General features: G+C 36.8%; 3 protein-coding genes across 8 annotated transcripts; 1 reads left to right on the plus strand and 2 right to left on the minus strand.

Moving 5' to 3' along the window:
- Positions 1-349: 349 nt before the first annotated feature.
- On the plus strand, positions 350-1,501 carry LOC149588193 (transmembrane protein 223). Of its 2 annotated transcripts, XM_089863156.1 has the most exons (3): positions 503-679; positions 756-1,028; positions 1,153-1,501. In XM_089863156.1, the coding sequence occupies exons 1-3, from the start codon at positions 637-639 to the stop codon at positions 1,449-1,451; spliced, it is 615 nt and encodes a 204-aa protein (XP_089719282.1). In that variant the 5' UTR covers positions 503-636; the 3' UTR covers positions 1,452-1,501. The 2 variants fall into 2 exon arrangements, with proteins under 2 accessions (XP_089719281.1, XP_089719282.1); XM_089863155.1 differs by having other exon boundaries at positions 350-1,028.
- A 1,228-nt stretch (positions 1,502-2,729) lies between these two features.
- Positions 2,730-13,178, minus strand: LOC149588194 (RAB11-binding protein RELCH homolog). 4 transcript variants are annotated; one of them, XM_089863139.1, is made up of 23 exons: positions 12,163-13,178; positions 11,867-11,956; positions 11,045-11,116; positions 10,801-10,964; positions 10,506-10,691; positions 10,343-10,431; positions 10,062-10,256; positions 9,783-9,966; positions 9,586-9,698; positions 9,405-9,495; positions 9,208-9,279; positions 8,304-8,609; positions 7,819-7,990; positions 7,591-7,747; positions 7,138-7,304; positions 6,870-7,056; positions 6,620-6,802; positions 6,457-6,520; positions 5,974-6,112; positions 5,761-5,877; positions 5,443-5,596; positions 4,488-4,526; positions 2,730-3,262 (listed from the first exon to the last, which is right to left on the minus strand). In XM_089863139.1, the coding sequence occupies exons 1-23, from the start codon at positions 12,509-12,511 to the stop codon at positions 3,124-3,126; spliced, it is 3,429 nt and encodes a 1,142-aa protein (XP_089719265.1). In that variant the 5' UTR covers positions 12,512-13,178; the 3' UTR covers positions 2,730-3,123. The 4 variants fall into 4 exon arrangements, with proteins under 4 accessions (XP_089719265.1, XP_089719264.1, XP_089719267.1 ...); XM_089863138.1 differs by having other exon boundaries at positions 10,029-10,256; XM_089863141.1 differs by lacking the exon at positions 11,867-11,956 and having other exon boundaries at positions 10,029-10,256.
- A 119-nt stretch (positions 13,179-13,297) lies between these two features.
- LOC149588195 (uncharacterized) lies at positions 13,298-20,787 on the minus strand. Of its 2 annotated transcripts, none has more exons than XM_089863143.1 (4): positions 20,620-20,787; positions 17,705-18,940; positions 15,859-17,353; positions 13,298-15,382 (listed from the first exon to the last, which is right to left on the minus strand). In XM_089863143.1, exons 2-4 carry the CDS (start codon positions 18,896-18,898, stop codon positions 15,144-15,146), a joined length of 2,928 nt encoding a protein of 975 aa, XP_089719269.1. In that variant the 5' UTR covers positions 18,899-18,940; positions 20,620-20,787; the 3' UTR covers positions 13,298-15,143. The 2 variants fall into 2 exon arrangements, with proteins under 2 accessions (XP_089719269.1, XP_089719268.1); XM_089863142.1 differs by lacking the exon at positions 20,620-20,787 and adding an exon at positions 19,489-20,451.
- Between the last annotated feature and the right edge of the window lie 104 nt (positions 20,788-20,891).

Raw genomic sequence — 20,891 nt, forward strand, 5'->3', positions numbered from 1 at the left:
AATATGAAACTGGTCCCGGGACCAGTGACCCTTCCCCTATTTATTTTTCTACTGGTCCCAGGACTTGTGGTCGTTCTCTCTTCTAAAAAAATCTCTCTCGGCTTAGGGTTGTATACACAGCTGGACTCCTGGAGTCGAAATTTATGTTAAAATGAAAATAATTAAAGAGGTCCCCCATATCAATTTTTAATAAAAGTAGGAATTAATAAACTAGTTATTGGGACCAGTGACCCTCCCGTTTTGAATAAAAAAAGTGGTCCAAGCTATTAATAAACTGGTTTTTGACCTGTAAACCTGTCTTATTTCCTAGCCTGGCCGTCGGTGCGAAGTCGAAAGACATTATAGAATATTTTAGCAGACGACGCGTAGGAGTATTTCAGTATTTAGGGATATTGGGGTAATTCTGCAAAAGTTCGGAAAAATAATTTAAGGTAAAACAGTTGGGGGAGTCACGGGGAAGGTGTATAAAGAACGAAATTTTAGTAAAATGTTAAAAATTTGCGCATTTCAATTAAATGCTATCAAAAATAGTATATTATTACCTAGAGCTGGTAAAATTAATATAGCACATTTTACGACACTCAAAACTTTAAATCTAGGACAAATAATACAAGATTTTCGATTACGCGCGCCTAAATGGGGTCTGAGAAACATTTTGAAAGATTCAAAAGAGTTTGCGGTAAAATGCAAATGCTACTACCACAGTGGACCAGTGTTACGTAGCAAAGCTAAAAAGCTTTTGCCATTTGAAACAGAAACTCGAGTCGCAAAAGACATCATGATATTCAAGAATGAGAATGGAACTTTCTTCAAAGTAGTTTCGGCTTTTGGGATAGCTCAGCTAATTTTTTGGCAATATTTAGCCAATTTTGCATTACAATCCACGAAGGACGTTAGCCGGGATGAAGAGGCGGAATTAGTCGAAAGGCATAGAGAATCGCATCCAAAAACGGTGCTGTTCTGGGAGTGGGTAAATTTCGGTGACAACAAATACCGTTATGGCATAGCTATGGCTTTTGGAGCTGTAGGTATGTTTAATTAAGATGTAGCAAAAATTTTCAACATAGATGCGACATCTTTACGATGCCACGATAATAAGTAGAGATGTTCTCCAATTTTATCAACTACATTATTGCTTTTCTATAATTCTAGGCTATTTTGTGGCGCTTGGCGCATTTCTTTACACCATGAGATCAGTTAAATACTTGGTACTTCTGAAAGGTGGAGAATTTATGAGAGTCATTACATACGCTCCATTTGGAGCCAGAAGAATCACGGTGCCATTAAGCTATATTTCTGGCCAACACGCTTTGTCAACTACAAAACCTTATTACGCTTTCAAGATTAAGGGATACTGGTTTAACTTTCTAGTCGACATGAAAGGCCAACTCCTTGAACAAAAACTATTTGAAAATACCATAGGAGTAGACCGGTCTATAAAGAAGAAGTAGCCCAGTAGCAAGTTGTTGTAGTGTAAAATAAAGAAATACTTTGAATTGAATTTTTTATTTTCTGAAAAACCTACCTTAAAAAAAGAAGTCGATTTTTCACTTTAACTCGTGAAAAATCCACTAGATGGCGATATCTAGTGGGTTTTAAAATTCTTCGCGTGATTTAAGTAAATTAAGTCTTGGCCAGTGTGGGAAATAAGGCACTTTCACAGGCCAATAGCCAGTTTAAAAATTACCTGGGCCAGTTTAAAAATTAAACGCTTTGGGGTCTACTGGCCCTGGTGGCCACTTAATTAATTCAAAGTTTTCCCCCTCAAGATTTTGGATCATTAAATAAATACTATGGGATTAATCCCTAAAATTGTCTCGTCTTTGCTTCTATGCTGTTTGCTTGCTTGGCTTGAATTGTGTATGTGGGAGTGGTCTGGGATTATGGGTGGGTTTCGTATGTCTGTCTACGCTCTACACAGTTTAGAATCTGTAGATGAAGTGATTTTTGCAGTTAGCTAAAGCATGGCTAAAGGGAAGATAATCTCTCGGTAGTCTTGTTTGGCTCTGGTCTCTAGGGAAAGGCAGCCCGCTGCCTTTGAATGTATTAGAGTCTATAGGAAGATAGCAATGGAGTGTCAACTCCCTCCCTACGGGACGAATTTTTTAATTTAGCATTACTCAATAAAGACTTCTAGTTCTTAATTTAAGACTCCAATATTTTTAAATACCCAAAACTATAAAAACTAACCTACTAAGCCTACGCCCTAGCAAATATTGTCCAGAATAGATAATTTGGCCCTAAATTACGAAAGCCTGAATTTTTAGGCTAAAAGTGGTAGGTGGCACCGTGGCCAGTTTTTTAATTAAATTACCTAGGCTCTACTGGCCACAGGTCCAGTTTTTAAAAAATCCTTATTTCCCACACTGGTCTTGGCTGTGGTTTAGTTTAAACAAATGCCACTAGATGCTCCAATAATCTTGGGGTGGTTTTGACAGGCCCACCAAGCTAAGTAAAGGCTAGTTTTAGCTCCGCCCTCGTGTATGAGTTCTTATTGGCTCCTGCCTTTGGCAAGGTAAAATTTGCGTCTAAAAGATCAGCCAGGATGTTAAAGCCCACATTTGCTTTAAGAACAATGAACTAAAGACACAAACATCCCAAGGTGTTGGTAGGCTGTGGTTGGGACGAAATATTGAAAATGTCATTGTGTGGCGACATCTTGTGGCTGAAATAGTAATCTAAAAATGTTGTAGGCCTATAAGATTTAAAAAAAATTAGAGTTTAACGCGTTCAGAGTTAATATCTTCGAATATTATTTTATTCTTTAAATGATAACAGTAATAAATTCTGGTTTTTGATTCAACAATTTAAAGAAAACCTACTCACTCCCCATCACGATAATTATTTTTTCCCCTAAATAGGTGTAATGTATATATAAGATCCGCGGGTGAAGAGATTGCATTTTGCATTATCATTTTAAACTATACAATTCATAAATTTGTCCTTTTACCAAATAAGAGCGAAATCGCGCGCATTCAAGATTAAAACGTACAATTTTGAATTAAGCCGTGTGCCTAAAATACTTCCAAGATATATATATAAAAATTTGCCATTCATTTCATTTCATTTAAAACATTAAATAAATTATTTAAAGTTCGTAATTAGTGTTTATATAATTACAAATCACGGTTTCTTTCGAATTTGGAAGAGACTCGGTATACTAGGCCTGCCACCTTGGGGCCGGTTAGTGAAAATTTTCGTCACCCTATTCTTCATGTCTTCCATACTTGTTTGAGCGCTCGTAAAGCCAAGGGCTTGGGAACTGTAACAAAATGTACAAAATAATATCACGCTCAAATCCTTAAAGGTGGAACTCATACCCGTTGGCATGGGAAGGTTTATGCCTTGGTTTCACTAAAACTACACTGTCGCCATCTATTGGAATTTAACATTTAATCAGGCCGATCACGCTCATAATTACTACGCTGCGCAAAATAAATTCTCAGAATTCCTTGCACGATAAACATTCCCGTGGTGACTTTTAACATAATAATTATAATCGGATTTAGGATAAGACACTGTTTTCTCATGCCACAATTTGTTCACTTACAAACGAACAAATATTTTTGAAAACGTCAATCATAAGTTCATAAGATATGTTCCATAAGTTTGTCACTGGTTACTCAGAGCTTGTCATGACGTGTCGTAGGTGAAACGCCTGAGGCGCTGTCAAAGGCTTAGTACAGACTAAATAGGAAGATGGACTGCAAAACCGAGTGTAATCAATTTTCGCTTCCGTCGTTCTCGAACTAGCTCTCAGTAAATCTCGAGCATTATTGCGTCATACTTATGGAACATTTCTTATAGACTTATGGTCAATGTAAAGTCATATTACAATGAAAGTGTGCGACATTTTTCAAAATGAGTTCCTCGCTATATCAGCTAATTAAAGAAAACTAAAGTAACATAGAACAGCGAACTAAATTAGTCATAACTGTTACGCAATTAAGCTATTGGGAAAGCGTAAATTAAACTTTTATTTCTATATACCGTATAACATAAACTATATGATAATAATATAATTTTCAATTACGAATTTGTTACAACATAATTAAGAGTGGCAAACTTGATAAAATATACTTCTAACTAGAGTAAATTGCAGGATTTAAATTCCAGGTATTCGAACCTATATAAGGATCAATCAAACAGTTAATTAGGGAACCGTTTTATAATAACGAAACCTAAATCTACCAAAATTAAGTTAGATTCAATGTTTTGTGTTGTATTTGGTTGACAAAAAATCAAAAAATCATTGGGGTGTAAGTATCATCGAGACATTTCAAACCAAGTGAAATTTTCAGCAGAAAATTACACGCATCAATCAACGGCCTTAATAAAGTATTTTAAGCACATGCAATTATAGTTACTCTTAACCTTAAACTGTACCTTTTATAGACGTAGAGCAGAAAATTTCACGCATCAATCAACAGGCTTTTTAAAGTTTTTAAATGCATGCAATTATAGCTACACTTAACCTTGAACTGTACCTTTTATAGACGTAGTTATACATATGACTCATATCTCCACTATATTGAAAAATAAAATTGTAATTAAACTCTGATGCAAGTTGGTAGAAACTAAATATTTATAATTGAGTATCAATTAACCAGCGGCTTTATGAAATCTTAATGTTGTCTATAAATGGCTATAATGGTGAATAAAAAGTAAATTCAAATTTGATAAAAATTTGAAAAACAAGCTAAGATGGAAGTTATGAATTGCAATATTTCTGTATGCTAAAATGGTCAAATTTCCACGCGCAGTAAATATTATATATAAAAATATAAAACCTTGATTGTAAAGATCAATCGCGTCAATTCAATATCACAAGTTCATAAGATATGTTCCATAAGTTTGTTACTAGTTACTGAATTCTTATCATGAAGTGACGTAGGTCATAGATTCGAGGTAAAGCGACGCCTGGTGAGGGGCTGTCAAAGGCTTAGTAATGCAGACTAAATAGGAAGATGGAAGTCCTGCAAAAGTAACCGAATGCAGTCAATTCTCGCTTGTCGCTCGCGAACTAGCTCGAGCTGTAAGCGACTCTCTAGCATTACGAAGTATAGGAAGTGGCATATTTACGGAACATATCTTATAAACTTATGTCAATGTTTCATAACTGTTAAGAATTTAATTTTATGTAAATGATATTCTTAAAAATATTTCTCAATGTCATAACAAATTATTTGAACACAGGCACCACGTGATATATAATATTTCAAAAAATATTTCTCCACCCGCCCATGCCATCTCTACAGTCCTTTAATTAACCATGCAATTTTTTTCCCTTAGGCCGATTGCGAGACTTCGCGTGAGTTTTAACTGATAATTATCTCATAAATGACGAACTACTGTTTATGGCCTCAATCAAATTAAATGTTTGCTAAGTTTTCCAAACCAAATTTCATAAAAAATTTAAAGAATGTAACCAATAATTCTTACCCCTCTGCTGTTCTATTTGCGTCCAATTTGGCTTCAAAGTCTTGAATCATGGTGACTACTGATTCCACATGCTGAGGAGCCACAACCTGCATGTCCCTCAACAGGCACCGAAGGCCAGGTAAAAGAGATTCCGCGATTACTTGGTCCCTCAAAACTTTTAAGTCAAGTTAAAGAAAATCTTTCACGTAACAGACGATCGAGAGAATAGTGACCTAAAGCCAACCTAATATTAGTTAAAAGTATCGGGGTGGAGTGTGTGTGAGAGAGAGGGTCAGTTTGTGGTCATATCCGCTGAAATAAAAATTAGAAAAAGGATACAGCAACAAGAGAGAGCAGTGTAGGATTCCAGCAACGCTACGGCAATGTCACATCGTTTTGATTCGCTAGTTGCGTGATTATTGTGTGCTGCTAAAACTGCTAGTCTTGGAAGAACAACTAAAACAGATTGTAGCTAATTAACTATCTAGTGCCACGTCTTTAATTACAAAACCTACACGTACGGTCTTTGCAAGTTCATAAGTTCCTACTTACATTCATCTCTAAATTTTGGTTCTGTGTTTGGGCCTACCCTCGCAAATGTTCTAATAATGACCAATAGCAATGTTTGTTGATCTCTGCACTGAGGATCATCCAGAAATGACTGAAGCTGCATATGGACTTTATCCAAAAGCTGAATACCATACCCCATTATGCAATTACATTTTTTAAATTCCCAACGCAAGATCCGCGCATTTATAAATAAGATATGTTCCATAAGTTTGTCACCAGTTACAAACTGGAGCTTGTCATGAAGTGATTGAAGTAGGTCATAGATTCGTGGTAAAGCGACATACGCCTGGTGAGGGACTGTCAAAGGCTTAGTACAGACTAAATAGGAGCTAGATGGAAGTCCTGCAAAACTAACCGAGTGTAATCAATTCTCGCTTGTCGTTCTGCTAGAACTAGCTTGAGCTGTAAGTCCCTAGTCATACTTTTGGAACATGTCTTATAAACTTATGTTAAATATAAACCTACATCCTTTTGAGTGCAAAACTCCATTATCGCTCCAAAAGGTGGAACTGTTGAAGCTCTGACATCCCTAATATTTAAATATTAAGTTCAGCATAATTTGGAAATTCAAATTCAAATTCAAACTTGAATCATAATCAAGTACCAATCAATAAATAAATAAACCTACATATCTGGATCACTGGCTAAAGTAATGAGAGCCGGAACAATGCGTGTTCTTAACAAGTGTTCGTTAACGCTACAAATAAGTTGTTCAAAAAGCCGGCCTGCGACTGATCGAACAACTGCTGAAACATGGACTACGCCTTTCCATAGTACCGTTAAAAGTAATTCGTGACGATTCAAGTGTATGCTAAAACAAAAATAAGAGATTGTTCTCTAAAACACAATAGGCCATGATCAAATTACGCGTTACACACCTAAGCTCTACGAATGTAGCTTGTACAGTTTCGAAGGTAGTTTGGCTCATGCCTAAAGCGTATAACGTGTCTTCTAAAAATGCCTCCAACACCTTTTGATTTTCTTCTTGATAAAATGTGGCGAGAACACCCGCTGCATAGACTGGTACAACGGCAGTTTCGTAAGCATTTTTGTGCTGCGAATTATCTACAATGTCGGTGGAAAAAAAAATCTCAAAATTAAACTTACCATCCATAGTTTACTGAATAAGAAACAACTGCCAAGTACCTGACATTGACTTTTCAATGGTTGAAGCAAATATCGGCCTTAATTTGTTCCAAACAAACGTTTTACCGAACAACCGACAAAAAAAGTTCACTCCATCTGTGGCAGAATGAATAATACTTTGATTTATTGGAGAAATTTTCAGAAGCAAATTTATCAATGCTGGAAGGCTGAAATTAAAAGAATTAGGACGTAATCTCTAACCTCAGGTTTAATAAATTACCATTATACCATATTTCATAAGATACGTTCCATAAGTAATGCTATAGAGAATTGACAACACTCGGTTTTTGCAGTCCATCATCCTATTTAGTCTATACTAAGCCTTTGACATCGCCTCACCAGGCGTCGCTTTACGAGAATCTATGACCCACATGACTTAAGCTCTCAGTAACCAGTGACAAACTTATGGAACATATCTTACGAACTTATGGTTATACTTAGTAAAAATCATACAATGATTTGATTATCCAGTCTAAGTTCTCCCACGACTTATACCACTCCTCGCTAACATACTTGTCAAACCACGAAACTAGCTCTGCTAATTGATTTTTGTCACCAAGAATGACAGCGGTGTCAATTAGTTCACTATTAAATGTTGGAAGTCTATCAACTGCCAAAGAGAAACATATAGTCACGTTGAACTCAAAATCGATGAAGCCAAATCTGTTGTTATATACATACCATCTAATTCCGTGGCAGACTGTTGCAATTCCGAATGTGGTCCAGATTTAAGAACCGATATGAGCAGAAATGGATATACATATTGCAAGGCTCGAAAATGGAAAATAAGTGCGGGGTCATCCTTGGCACTCAATATGGAGGAGCTATTGTGTTTTGGAGATTGAGTGCAATTCTGTAATAAAAACCGACTTTTTTAAAGGCGCGTAGTATTGCCAAGGTTGACCTTATTTTAATTAGGAACTAAATTCCTAGGTTGGCTTGACGCCCCGAAATCTCGAGACGTCCGCGAGCTTCCAAAAGTACCCACCCACACCACAAAGTTTTATTGTACAACTTAGTAACAGCTATTACGCGAAAACAAGCGTCATATTTTGTAGCCAATACAACGGAAATTAACCTTAACACAGTGTGTATGGAATAGTAAAAGATTCCAGCACAATCATTTTCTCGTAACATAAAGGAAAATTACCATTATTCCAACTTACGATAATTTGCTCTTGTAATGAATCCAATAAAGCGGTGATGAGATGACTTTCGAGCCACCCGATATCAAGGGCCCAACAAGATATTGAAGGTAGTAGTGTATGTAAAGCAACTTCGGCAACTTTGTGACTATCGTCACTTAGAACTTTAAATAGGAGATTGAGAGATTGGGAAAATTTGTCAGCATCCTCTAAAAATGCTAAGATAATGGCCAGACTTCGGACGGCACTTTCCCTCACTTCCTCTTCTTTTTCCTCCAAAATCATTTGTTGAAGCATCGAGAGAACTAAAGAGCTACGTATTGAATTCTGTAAAGAAAACAAGGACAAAATCATTTTGCAACACTCCGTGTGGTTTTCAAAGCGCAAAGTTTGTACAGCACCCAACAATGATCTAAGGTTACATAGTGTTACACTATATGTTATGAAGAGTGCCACATAAACTTCAGATATGCCTGCCCAATTCTATACTCGCGGGATACAGTGACCACGACACTATAAGGTGCCATTTCTAGTTTAGCATATATTTTTTTTTACGTTTCACAACTCCCGTCTCCCGTTAGAAGTCGACCTTTATACTAAACCTCAAAACCGTTCCCGTGACATTATTTTTGAACTATCAAGGCTGCCACTTTTACCGGTCGATTACAATATCCAGGACATCGAGTGCAGTGCCTTTTCGCGTGCATCACACTAAATAACTAACAAACTGGGTATCATCGCATAACTCTGTTTGGTTATTTCTTAACCACACGGAGTAATTGCGACCAAATTTATCAATGGGTAAGCTGCAATTGGGAATTTCACCATATTCTATATAAGATCTTTGTAATTGCCAGAATTGCGTGAAACTTTGATACACGGATCAGCAGCCCACTGTAACTGTTCCTTTCAATTTTATACTCACTGGAATGTAAGGAGTAAGTACACCGCATGATTCGGCGACAAGTATTCTTCTTTCAGGATATTTATGAGTTATCTGTGAAAGAACGGAATATATTATCCATTATCCAAGATCATAGCGGCGCCAAATTTAATAGTTTTAAAATTAAACAAAATTTATAATTAATTAGTAAAAACTCTTAAGTAACTGAGCGCAAGTACCTGTTCCCAACATTGAGGTAACAATTCCGCTTCAACTTTTTCAGGTCCCAATCGTTCGGCTACGGCTACAAATCCTGTTAGAATCATATGTCTAAGGTGAAAAAAAAAATCGTTTCCAACGAAATTTCAATTTAAAATCGCAAGACGTTTCGAAACACCGGTCTGTAGATAATCAACAAACCTTTGGTCTTCATCGGGTCTTTTGATTAAGTTAAATAATATATTCAACAACTTATCCCTTTCTTTGGCTTGCGGATGCAAAATAATGGCACATATGATCAGGGGAATTAGTTCCTATACATGAAAGATATAGTCAAGGTGGCGGTAAAATAAGTTTGAACGATATAACAAGAAAAATCTTCTAGAGAACGGACTTACTTCTCGTTTTGCAAGCAGAATATTTGGTACAATATGAGGCAAACATTTGGCAAGTAAGAAAACTACGTTGCTTTCATTATTAACAATGGCCGTCAAAGTGGACATAAGGTGGTTTTCTTCATAGCATACTTTTTGCAAATGACTATTTGACAGAAGGGCAGTTTGAAAGGATTTTGACATGTGCCTGAGATACGTAATCAAATCCAGTTATAACAGGTACTTGGAGCTAGTGTACTTGTTACTTGCCTCGTATTTAACATTACTTCTGGAGTTCCATACCTACTATCCTCAGTTAAAATTTGGTTTGTAGCGTAATCAGTTGTTGTATCAATATTGCTATCACTGTCACGCGAGTCATCAGTTTTATTTTCAATTTGCTGATCTGTCGTTGTTGTAGCGGATGTCCTATCTTCACTAACTAAGTTGTTCGCTTTTAGGAGTTTGGTTCTCTTCAAAATTTCAGCCTCTAGGTCACTAAGATAAATTTTTAAATCGTACGTGAATCTTTTTGGCACCATTGCGCAAAATGGGTTCACTGAAAACATATTTTTTACTCAAACCTTTGCGCTCTAGAAAGTAATTTGGATAGTTTTTCATTTTCCATCTGTTCATGATGTAACTTGTCTCTCAATGTTACAAGCTCATCTTGCTGAAATAACAAAACGGTTGTGTTATTCCGCACAATGTCACCAACGTAGTTATTGGGAGAAAAGTAAGTCTTACAAGCTGTATACTGAGTAGCATTTCAGAAACAGACTGTTCACGCTCTGCCTCTGGTTCTGTCTGACATTCCTCGTCGCAATTAGGTAAAAGAGAGACGCCACTTTGCTTGCAATAGTTACGGTAAAGATTAAGCAATTCGGGTGGTTGCGGAATGTTTAGACCAACATCGTCCCAATCATCAAAGTCCTACGATAGTCATTTCTTTGGTTAATCTTTCGAAAATAGCTAATTTTTAACTAATTTAACTTTTTCAAAACAATTAACTGAGCTCAATTAAAGCGAACGGAATATCTACCTGATCTTCATTTTCATCGCAAAATGTAATAGACGATAACTTGTAATTGTTTTTCAATAGGTATTCGTTGACGAGGAAATTTAAGGCACGTTTTTCGTGAGGCTTAAGCGTAGCTTCAGGGGTGCTTTTGTACGATACATTTATTGGACTACTAGGATCAGACTCTATAATAATCAATGCAACGTGACTCGGCGTGTCAAAATATATTGAAGAATTTACGCATCCCTTCATAATCGATGCTTACCAGTCACTACAGTCAAATTTGCTCTCAATGCTTTTATGGTGTCTTTAGCTTTTCTAAGCTCAAATTCCAAAACTGCAATTGTAGATGTGATGACGAAAGAAGTTGTGTTAAGCCCCTTTCAGACCATACAACTTTTTCACTCATTTAGATGGGTCAACTTGAGTTGAGTAAAATAGTTGGGGCGTGTGAACATAAGTTGGACAAGTTAATCACTGACCAATTTTTGACCCATCTAGTTGAGTCAGAAGTTGTATTGTCGGAAAAGGCCTCGTAGTCTTTTTCATTCTACTACAATCCTCTTTGTAAAACGCGACCCAAATTTTTTAAATGCTTTTCAATATCAAGAACAAATAGTACACAAACAATGTAAGCTTTTTTTACAATATATTTTAATAAAAAAATTATGATATTGTTAATGGAAAAGTTTTGGTAACATAATACAGGGAGGTGCCAGAGAGGTGTGGCTTAAAATGGCTCCTCCCCTTTCAACCAAAATGGCGGCAAACTTCGCAGAGTGAAAGGCAAGTGGGGATCTGAAGCTTAGTAGGGGATATTTTCCCCACTCCCTATTAGGTATGCCTTAAAAGAACAGCCTTTTTCTAAATATAAAAGGAAAATATTCACTTAGCCAATCAGGAGCCTTCCCCCACTTGCCCTTCACTCTGTGAAGTTTTCTGCAATTTTGATGGAAAGGGGAGGAGCCATTTTAAGCCACACCTGACATTTTCCTTTAAGGACTTTTTCTTAGAACATATTTTAAGCAATAAAATTCTGGGTAGCATTTTACTAAAATTTTTTCTAACATTCTTGAAATATACACACCAGCTACTCTTTCATCCAGTTGCCTATCGGCATCATCAGAATATCGAGTAAAATCCAGTGAATCAAAGGTCTGGATGCTGGAGGTTCTGGCTAAATGAGTTAAAGGTCCTTAAACTCACATTCTTAGGTTTTTACGTGTCTTTTCATAAAGAAAGGGTGTGTTCCCAGTTAAAATTCAAATCGACTTAGTAAAACAAAATAGATAAAACTAAACGGAGACTCGTGAAAACCCAACACATAATCAAAAGTGTAGTGTCTAACCCCAGTTCTTTCCTGGCTATACAATTCTGACTTACGTAAAATTGGTGACACATCATAAAGACCTTGCTTCTCAAAATTTCCAGGATTTGAAAAGAAATCTTTCAGCCGCGGCAATTCTTTCCCAGCTTCAATCAACTCGGTATGAAACTCGAGCGCGGTTAAAAGTAAGTTATCTTTCAATAATATTGCGGCGATTCTGTCCAAAGAGATATCTTCATAGCCATGTTCTTGACTATCCGTTTCAATTGCGCGACTCGCGTGTTCCGTTTCTTCATCACTCGGTGCGAATATCTGAACACGATCCTCTCCTAAGTCGCCCAAATTGGTATGACTTTCTAAAGCATCTTCTATGGAAAAATTGGCTTCGTCGCTCGTCATCGCCATGAACTATCTTTTAACACCTAAATGCTATCAATTTATTCGCAATTTTCAAATATATGGTAGCCCGAAAACTTGCCCATCGAAGTTCAGAAATCACGTACTATTTACATAATTCAATACTTTTTTCAAGTGAAATTTAAGAAAATTTCGGGATATGTTGCAAAACGCTGCCAGCCATTTAAGCAGACGAAAATAACTGATAAAAGCCCCGCCCCCGTGTGTTGACTGTTGATTAGTTTTTTGGTGACAGGAGTGGACTCTGCACTCTGCAGGGTTTACAGGTTTATTGACTGCCTTCGTTCGTACACAGGGCGGCTCTGATTCTGAACTGGTCTGAACTCTGAAGGCAACGCGGCAAATACAATTCATTTCCTGTGGATAACAATTTATATAGCACAGCGTTAAAAAATAATAATAATAATATAAAGTAGCTAGTTAGTTGGGGGCAACTAAATGTAGCTTGGCATTCCCAGGGAGGAAGTAAGGAGAGTCGACTCCGGTAGTTTCCGTAAACGTCCGGTAGAGACATGACAGAAGCCTTGCAGAAGCTAGTGCTTCGCGCGGCCTCTAGTTCTCATACGGAACATAATTAGATGCACGGGGGGGGGGAAAGGGACTAGTTTCCCCAATGTTAATATCCCCCAGTTTTTCCGTACGAAAAAAAGGGGGCGCCACGGTCGCGTTTCGAAAATCGGGCAATATAGCCAAAGCTAGAGTCGGCTATCCTTGTTTCATCCATGGCATTCCTCTACAGTTTCTTTTCCTGTTCCCAATTCCCTAAGCTCAATCTTGTATTGTAATACTTTATTTTTGTGAAATTTACAATGATAGGAAAGATAGGCATTCTGAAAACTGTTTGCTAGGTATTCAGTGCCCGTAACATACGAGAGGTTTTCAAAAAATTAGCAAAAGAATTAAATCAAAAATTTATACTAACAAAGAATGCTCACTAGGCATTTGACGAAAAATACGCGTAAACAACTATTCCTAGTTTAACAATATGGATAGTTTTCACTTTTCAGAAAATAAATGAACTAGCATCATTAAAAAATATTAACCCAAACATTACAAAAACATTTAAAATTGACATAGGTCACAGAGGTCAGCTTGCACCTCATTTGGAAAAAAAACCATCATGGAAAAAGAATTCGCGTGAGGAAATTTTTTTCACGCTATAGGATAGGCAACTCCCTATCTCCACCGCCATCTTATTATTATTATTATAATTCGATATATGCTGTTCCAGCTTCGGTTGTCAGCACGCGCAAAGCCAGGTCTCTATGTAACGTAGCTTTGTGAGTGCTGACAAGAGACGAAAGAAAGACTCGTTTTCAGGACCTAAAATCTCGAGCTTTTAAATTAGTATTGCTTTTGTCTGTTGTCAGCACGCACAAAGCTACGTTACATAAAGGAAACCTAATTTGTACGTGCTGACAACCAAAGCTGGAATAAGCTTCATTCGGAGATAGGGAGTTGCCTATCCTGTAGCGTGAAAATAAATTTCCCCACACGCATTCTCTTTGTCCATGCAAACATTTTGAAAAGTCACTTATTGTGAATTAATTTTAACTGGGCATAGAAGGGTTAATAACTGAAAAAGAATCAATTCTGAGTCTAGGAAAATAGTATTGTAGTCATAGGATCAAAATGATCGCTAAAACTGAAAAAACCAAACGAAAGAAAACATTTTATGAAACGAAAAAAAAAAAAAAAAACATATTTATAAAACGAAAAAGAAAAAAAAAACATTTTTATGAAACAAAAAGAAAAAATTTTTATGAAACGAAAAAAATAACAAACATTTTTATGAAACGAAAAAAATAACAAACATTTTTATGAAACGAAAAAAATAACAAACATTTTTATGAAACGAAAAAATACAACAAACATTTTTATGAAACGAAAAAAAAAACCTTTTTATGCACAAAAAAAAACAAACCTTTTTATGCACAAAAAAAACAAACCTTTTTATGCACAAAAAAAACAAACCTTATGCACAAAAAAGAACATTTTTATGCACTAAAAAAAAACATTTTTTATGCACCAAAAAAAAACATTTTTTATGCACCAAAAAAAAACATTTTTATACACCAAAGAAAAAATTGTTCACCAAAAATAACATTTTTATGCACCAAACAAAAAAATTATGCACAAAAATTAACATTTTTATGCAACAAACAAAAAAAAATAACATTTTTATGTACCACACAAAAAAACTGAAGAAAAAACTTAACTGTTCCTGTACTGATAATTCTGGGCAATTTATTCAATTTTTCCAAGTTACTGTAGCCTAGAATTACCAATCTTCAGTAAGAAAACATAAGTTAAGACTTATCTTTGCATGGAAGTTACTTTATGAACATCCCCCAAAAATAAATTCCTTATGAAATACAATGGTATGATTAAACAAGAAAAAAGAAAAATAGATTGTTCAATAATAAGAACCACAACAGATAAAGGGAAAAAAAATCTTGTAAATCAATATTTTCCAGCTCTACGCCATTTTTCTCAATTCCACCTGAATAAATTTTTTGGGTGTCATTGAAATACTGTTTACAAGGCCATCTTTATCTATTAAGATACGAATTTCATCTGGTGTTTATTGTCTAATATCAGCAGTTGCGGCAGTAGGAAATTAAATGCTATCAAGTTTTTCTGGTTTGATAGGCAAGGTAGAAAATGAAACTGGTACTTGAGAAGTACTTGTTGCAATTGAACCAACTTGGCTGCTAGAATACTCCGAAGCTGGTGTCTCTATCTTTGTTGAGGAAGACTTAGCCGAGGTTTTCTTTGGCTCTAGTGATGTTTGTTTAAAGGTAGCTGAGGTTTCCGTTTCAAACGGTTCTGGTTTCTCTCGCTTTATATTATCTGATACTGGAAGCAAAAATTGATTGATGAGACTCGGCTCCTCCTCCATCTGAAAGCTCTCTATAGAGCTATATCAGTTGAAGTGGGGAAACGTCACAGTTGGGCCTGCCAATAAACCGAGCCGGTTTTCACTCTCCCTCTGTGAGGGCCGCTGAAGAACTCGATGCTTAATTTCACGCGCAATAAGGCGTCTGGGCGGGCACTGGCGAAACCCCCCTCAAAAGCTCTCCTTTCCCCCCCGAATTGAAATAGCTCTATATACCGTGTTCTCTATTCCTCCTTCTAAAATTACACGAATCCCTGAGGGGCTTTGCGTTGTCTTTTTTGGGTCCAGACAGTGCGCTATGGGTCAACCCCCTTGTATGTCCCGATACTGAGGGTTGCCTACCATCTTTTATACACTTACATTGAAAAGGCTTATGCTGAACATTTAGTGTTGAGGTTTAGTGATTACAATTGCTATTCAAATATTGGATAATTACCTGCTGATGTTTGATTGCGGCTGCAATTAGAAACAATTGATGAAGTCAAGAGAGGGACTTCAATACTTCCAACGGCACACATCGAACCTGGACAACTTGGTGTGACGGTAGTTGAGAATTTGAAGTTGGTATTCATTGTTTGAACTGGTTCAGAATTTGCATCGCTGCTTGAATTAGTGACTTCTTCCTTAATTCGGGGCGGACTTGAGAAAAATTCCGGCTCTTGCTTGATCAAATGGGCCGGCAATGGTTCTATGCGAACATAGGTCGAATTTTTCACTTCATCCAGAAATTGTATAGGCCTATTGGTCACTTTTTCAACTTTAGGTTTCTCTTCTTCCGCTTTGGGTTTATTTTCTTCAGCTTTAGGTTTATTTTCTTCTGATTTGGGTTTTGTTTCTACTGCTTGAGGTTTCTTTACGTTATTCACCTCTCCTCTATTGTCATTTCCTCTATAGTTGGTTCGGTGTTGTCTTCCATTAAAACTCCAATAATATGGACTACGACCATTTTGATGTCTCTCATACCGACGAAAAGTTTCAAAACTACCATTTTGTCCCGTTCGTCGTTCGTTATCAATGTTGAATTGATAACTGTTGTTGTAAGCCATGTTGGCGTAATTTTGGCCATTGTACCATGAAGGCAGAAGTTGACCATTGGAAGAGTATTGTCCATTTCCCCATGATGGCAAAAGTTGACCATTGGAATAGTATTGTCCATTTCCCCATGATGACAGGACTTGATTATTATTGTAACAGTATTGCCCATTCCCCCATGATGGCACAACTTGATTATTGGAACAGTATTGTCCATTCCCCCATGATGGCGTGGCTTCATAGGTCGAAATTGGACGCGAATAATTCTGACTTGCGTAAGAATTAAGTTGGTTCCATGACCTGTTCATTCCACTGACGTTATTTGAAGATCTTTCGCCAAATGAAGATGTATTAGTTGACGGCTGAAAGTTTTGGCGACTTACACTGGAATTCAAAGTGTGAGGTTTGGGAACAGGAGGATTAAATTTTGAGTTCTTGTCAGTACTCGAGGTTGTAGCGGGTTTCTGAGTCTTCTCGCTGCTTGCATTTGTCGATGTGGAAGTACTTGTTGTCGTTTTGGATGATGCACTACAAGTACTTTTAGTCGTTTCGGATGATGCACTTGTAGTAGTGCAAGTTAGCAGGGACGAATCCAGATGTACTTCGATTGGGGCTTGCTTCCTAACAATTTTAAGCAAGATAATGTCAGGTTGCCCATCAATTATTAAATCCGGTAGATCTTCGTTAGTTTTTTCAACAGATGTCCCGTTAATATTCCCTTCGGTGCTGATGCCGGAGGTAGACGAATTGGCTTGGTTGTTCCCAGATAATTCTTGCAATTGTACATTAATACTACCTCCTACGGTAATATTTTCATTGAATCCATCAACTGCTCTTTCAGCCTCGACTTTAACATTTCTTCGCTTCTCGGTGTTCAAGATGGCCTTTAGTTTTCCGAACTGTTTAATCAAAAGCAATGGAAAAGAAGAATTCAGAGAAACACTGTTAATCATTTTCACAGGCAATGAACATTCAAAGAGCGAAACGAAAAGCCAATAATGACTACCAAGGAATGTCTTCTCAGTCAAAACTAATTTCCCAAACTTATTTTGAAACCAAAATCTGATGCTATTCTTATGTGGCTTAATTTTCATACTCGAAGGTAAAAAAGTTCCAAATTTTCCTCTGACAATGGGTTTTCGATACTTTTTAATTGAACTACTACTACTGAGATTGCATATTTCTCCCACATGTAAATGACTTCTCCTTGGTAGCTTTTTAGCCTTTTGCTTCAAGCGAGGGGGGTTGACCTTTAGTGGTTGGTCACCAATGTCGAGTTCATTGCTTAGATCGTCAATAAAACTATCGAATTCTAGAGAAGATGAGGAGGTCATCTTTTCACGCTTAGCACCAGTCAACGTAAATTGACTTGAACTTGGCGATGATTCGCCTTGTGACACCTTCGTCTTCTTGTATGGTGTCAATACTTGGTCCTCGGAGTAATTGGTCTTGCGTTCACACGAAGATTTTGAACGACGATGTGCTTTCTTCACTTTTTTGGGTCCAGTTTTACCTTGATGAAGCTCAAACTGCGACTCTAGTAATGTTGGGCTAATGACTTCTTGGCCACGGTAATTGACGTAACGGTCGCTTAGGGATGATGATGGGCGAGATATTTTTGTATGTTTCTTGGATCCAGTCGAATCAAGTGATTCGGTATCTTCTGGTATAATTTGGACTGAATCGAGTGATTCGGTATCTTCTGGTGTAATTTGGATCGAATCAAGTAATTCGGTATCTTCTGGTGTAATTTGGATCGAATCAAGTGATTCGGTATCTTCTGTTGTAATTTGGTTCGAATCAGGTGATTCAGTATCTTCTGGTGTAATTTGGGTCGAATCAGGCGATTCGGTATCTTCCGGTGTAATTTCTATCGAATCAGGCGATTCGGTATCTTCCGGTGTAATTTCTATCGAATCAAGTGATTCGGTATCTTCTGTTGTAATTTCGTTGTCAAAGTAAGTGTCCTTAAATTTCCGCTGCGATTGTGAAACGTCTTTCTTGCGACCTTTGGTGGTACTTTTGGACAAGTTTTGACAGTCAGGGAGACTATCTTGATGTCCCGCTTCGAATGAGGAGGTACGTGGTATCTTGGTACACTTTTTTCCACTCATAGTGAGTGACGGACTACCATAAACGTTGTGAAAAACGGAGTTATTGACATCAAATTCTTTCTGCGAGGACGATGAATGGTGTAAATTGGAGTCCTTATTTGGATTTGTTATAGGACGGCCAGAATGCTTGGAACAACGATGAATTTTGGCTATTTTAAATGGTTTGATTTTCATTGTTGGATCCTTGGATCTTTTCTTGGCTTTTGGACTAATTTTACTTTTATTGTTAGCAACTATTTCATGTTTTTGTGAATTGATAAGATCATCCGTTTCAAAATCATGCATGGACGAAATAAATTCGTCAAAATCCTCTTCCGAGTTTTGGTCCATGACTTGCTTTGAGATATCGCGGGACCTCTCAAAAAAGCAGGGCTAAAATTTAATAGTAGATAAATCTAAGTACTTATTCTGTTTGGTGCATCAAGCACTGTGAATGAATTATTTTCATAAATCGAGGGAGAATTTGTTTAGTAAAAAAGTTTGAATAACTGGTTGGGCTATAATTTTTACGCGTTACGATTCACATTACTGAATGTGTTGCATTATTATTTTCGAACTCATTCATTATTTTACAACTCATTCTCAATCAATATTTAAAAATAAACCAGTATTAGACGCAGTTGCTTAGAAAACGCAGTATAATCTATTGTTTCCTAATTCAAAATAACCGTATTTTGAAACTATGTAACTCGCTATATTAGAAGTACCCTTGTTTTGTTAACGATCATCTAACCTACTAAGGTAACATCGAAAGAATATTAGGCCTAATAAGGGCACGATTTCAAAGGGCTGAACTGATATATTACGCGCCGTTGTGTCAATGTGCTAACACAATAAAATCTCATATTATACGTTTGTTTTCGTTTTGCTACATGCTAAGCAAATAAAACTCTACGTTAATGAAATTTCAATTTACTTACTTGAAACAAAAGTGTCAGAGTAATAATAAAATACTAATAAAGTACTACTACTAATACCAGTAAAGTTGGTATAGTTGAGCATTACCGAACTTACAACTTTACAAGCAACAACAAAATTCCGTTGGTGCGCCACGCGACGTTTCGCCATCATGTAGTAAAAACGCGCGGTAAATAAATAATAAATTCATAAGAAAAGTTCCATAAGTTTGTCACTGGTTGTAGAGAGCTTGTCATGAAATGACGTAGGCGCAACCGCATAGATTCTCGTAAAGCGACGCGCTGTCGAAGGCTTAGTACAGACCAAATAGTTAGATGGACTGCAAAACCGACCGAGTGTAGTCAACTCTCGAGTCGTTCTCGAACCAGTTCTCAGTAAGTCTAGCATTACGAAGTATAGGAAGTGTCATACTTATGGTACATATCTTATAAACTTGTGATAAATCCTTTTAAAAACACCTGCAGTGCCACCTTAACTAGACCGAGTTCTAGTGACTTATGGCTTCAATAGTCGTTTAACAGCTAACGTCATTAGCTAAGGTTAAAGTAAGAGAGTTTCGACACTACACGAAAGTAAGTTGCTAGTTCAATAAGAATGAGAATTTCCTGCACATGTACCGGCGATTATATACAGATACAGGTTGGTACAAGGGTTATTCTCGTAACAGTAGCCACATCGTACCGACTCGTACTTACAATGGAACAAAAACTATCCAATTCTTTATTTACTTGTGACGTACAGAAAATTTAAGTGACGCTTAATAGGCGTACAAAATATATACTTAATATTATAAAACGGTAAATTTTTTGTTTGATTGTACGTAGGGGGTAATCTGAAACTACCGAACCGATTCTAATAATTCTTTGACCAATAAAAAGCAACAGTTCGAAATCTCAATATTAGCAAAAACAAATCGCTAGGAAAAGCGACAAATAAATTGCAGCCTACTGTAGGCCTATTAATAATTTTTCAAATTCTAGATAGGCGTGAGTGTCGCATAGATATCTTAATTAGTTTATAGTTTTACTATATCTATGGAGTGTCGTTTCTGCCTCATACCTCAAAAACTTCGGATATAAACTAGAAATTGTATTTCCATAAAAAAACCGGGGTAATGAACAAAAATAACTTACTTTTTTCCCTGACTTTAATTAATTCACTGTTCGTACTTCGCGATGGTCGTTTATTGAACATTCGTGATTTGTGAAACTCTCCATAAACAGGAAATCAACTCACAAATTTTGCGTCTGCACTGGCGTCTGTCAAAATACAACACGAGGCTGGCGTGCTGCCGCCGCTGCTGCGCCATCCCTCTCTCTGCTCTACTCTGCTTCTTACAAAATGGATGGCGATTTTGAGACCCAATTTTTTTTCTTTGGTTTTGTGATTTTTTTATTATTTTTTT

The sequence above is a fragment of the Phalangium opilio genome, unplaced genomic scaffold, assembly GCF_054372755.1.
Source record: "Phalangium opilio isolate 3A_F unplaced genomic scaffold, DU_Popi_V2 ptg000662l_1, whole genome shotgun sequence".
Classification (NCBI taxonomy): Eukaryota; Metazoa; Arthropoda; class Arachnida; order Opiliones; family Phalangiidae; genus Phalangium; species Phalangium opilio.

Bases quoted from the DNA above. Each gene is read 5' to 3' on its own strand.
- LOC149588193 (XM_089863155.1), top strand. From the start codon at position 488: ATGTTAAAAATTTGCGCATTTCAATTAAATGCTATCAAAAATAGTATA. The intron at 1,029-1,152 runs GTATGTTTAATT...CTATAATTCTAG, and splicing joins TATGGCTTTTGGAGCTGTAG to GCTATTTTGTGGCGCTTGGC.
- LOC149588194 (XM_089863138.1), bottom strand. From the start codon at position 12,511: ATGGCGATGACGAGCGACGAAGCCAATTTTTCCATAGAAGATGCTTTA. The intron at 7,305-7,590 runs GTATGATTTTTA...TTTTAATTTCAG, and splicing joins GACTGGATAATCAAATCATT to CCTTCCAGCATTGATAAATT. The intron at 4,527-5,442 runs GTAAGAATTATT...TTTTCAATATAG, and splicing joins GCAAATAGAACAGCAGAGGG to TGGAGATATGAGTCATATGT.
- LOC149588195 (XM_089863143.1), bottom strand. From the start codon at position 18,898: ATGGACCAAAACTCGGAAGAGGATTTTGACGAATTTATTTCGTCCATG. The intron at 17,354-17,704 runs GTCAACCCCCCT...TTGATTAAACAG, and splicing joins TTGGTGACCAACCACTAAAG to TTCGGAAAACTAAAGGCCAT. The intron at 15,383-15,858 runs GTAATTATCCAA...TTTTGCTTCCAG, and splicing joins CCGCAATCAAACATCAGCAG to TATCAGATAATATAAAGCGA.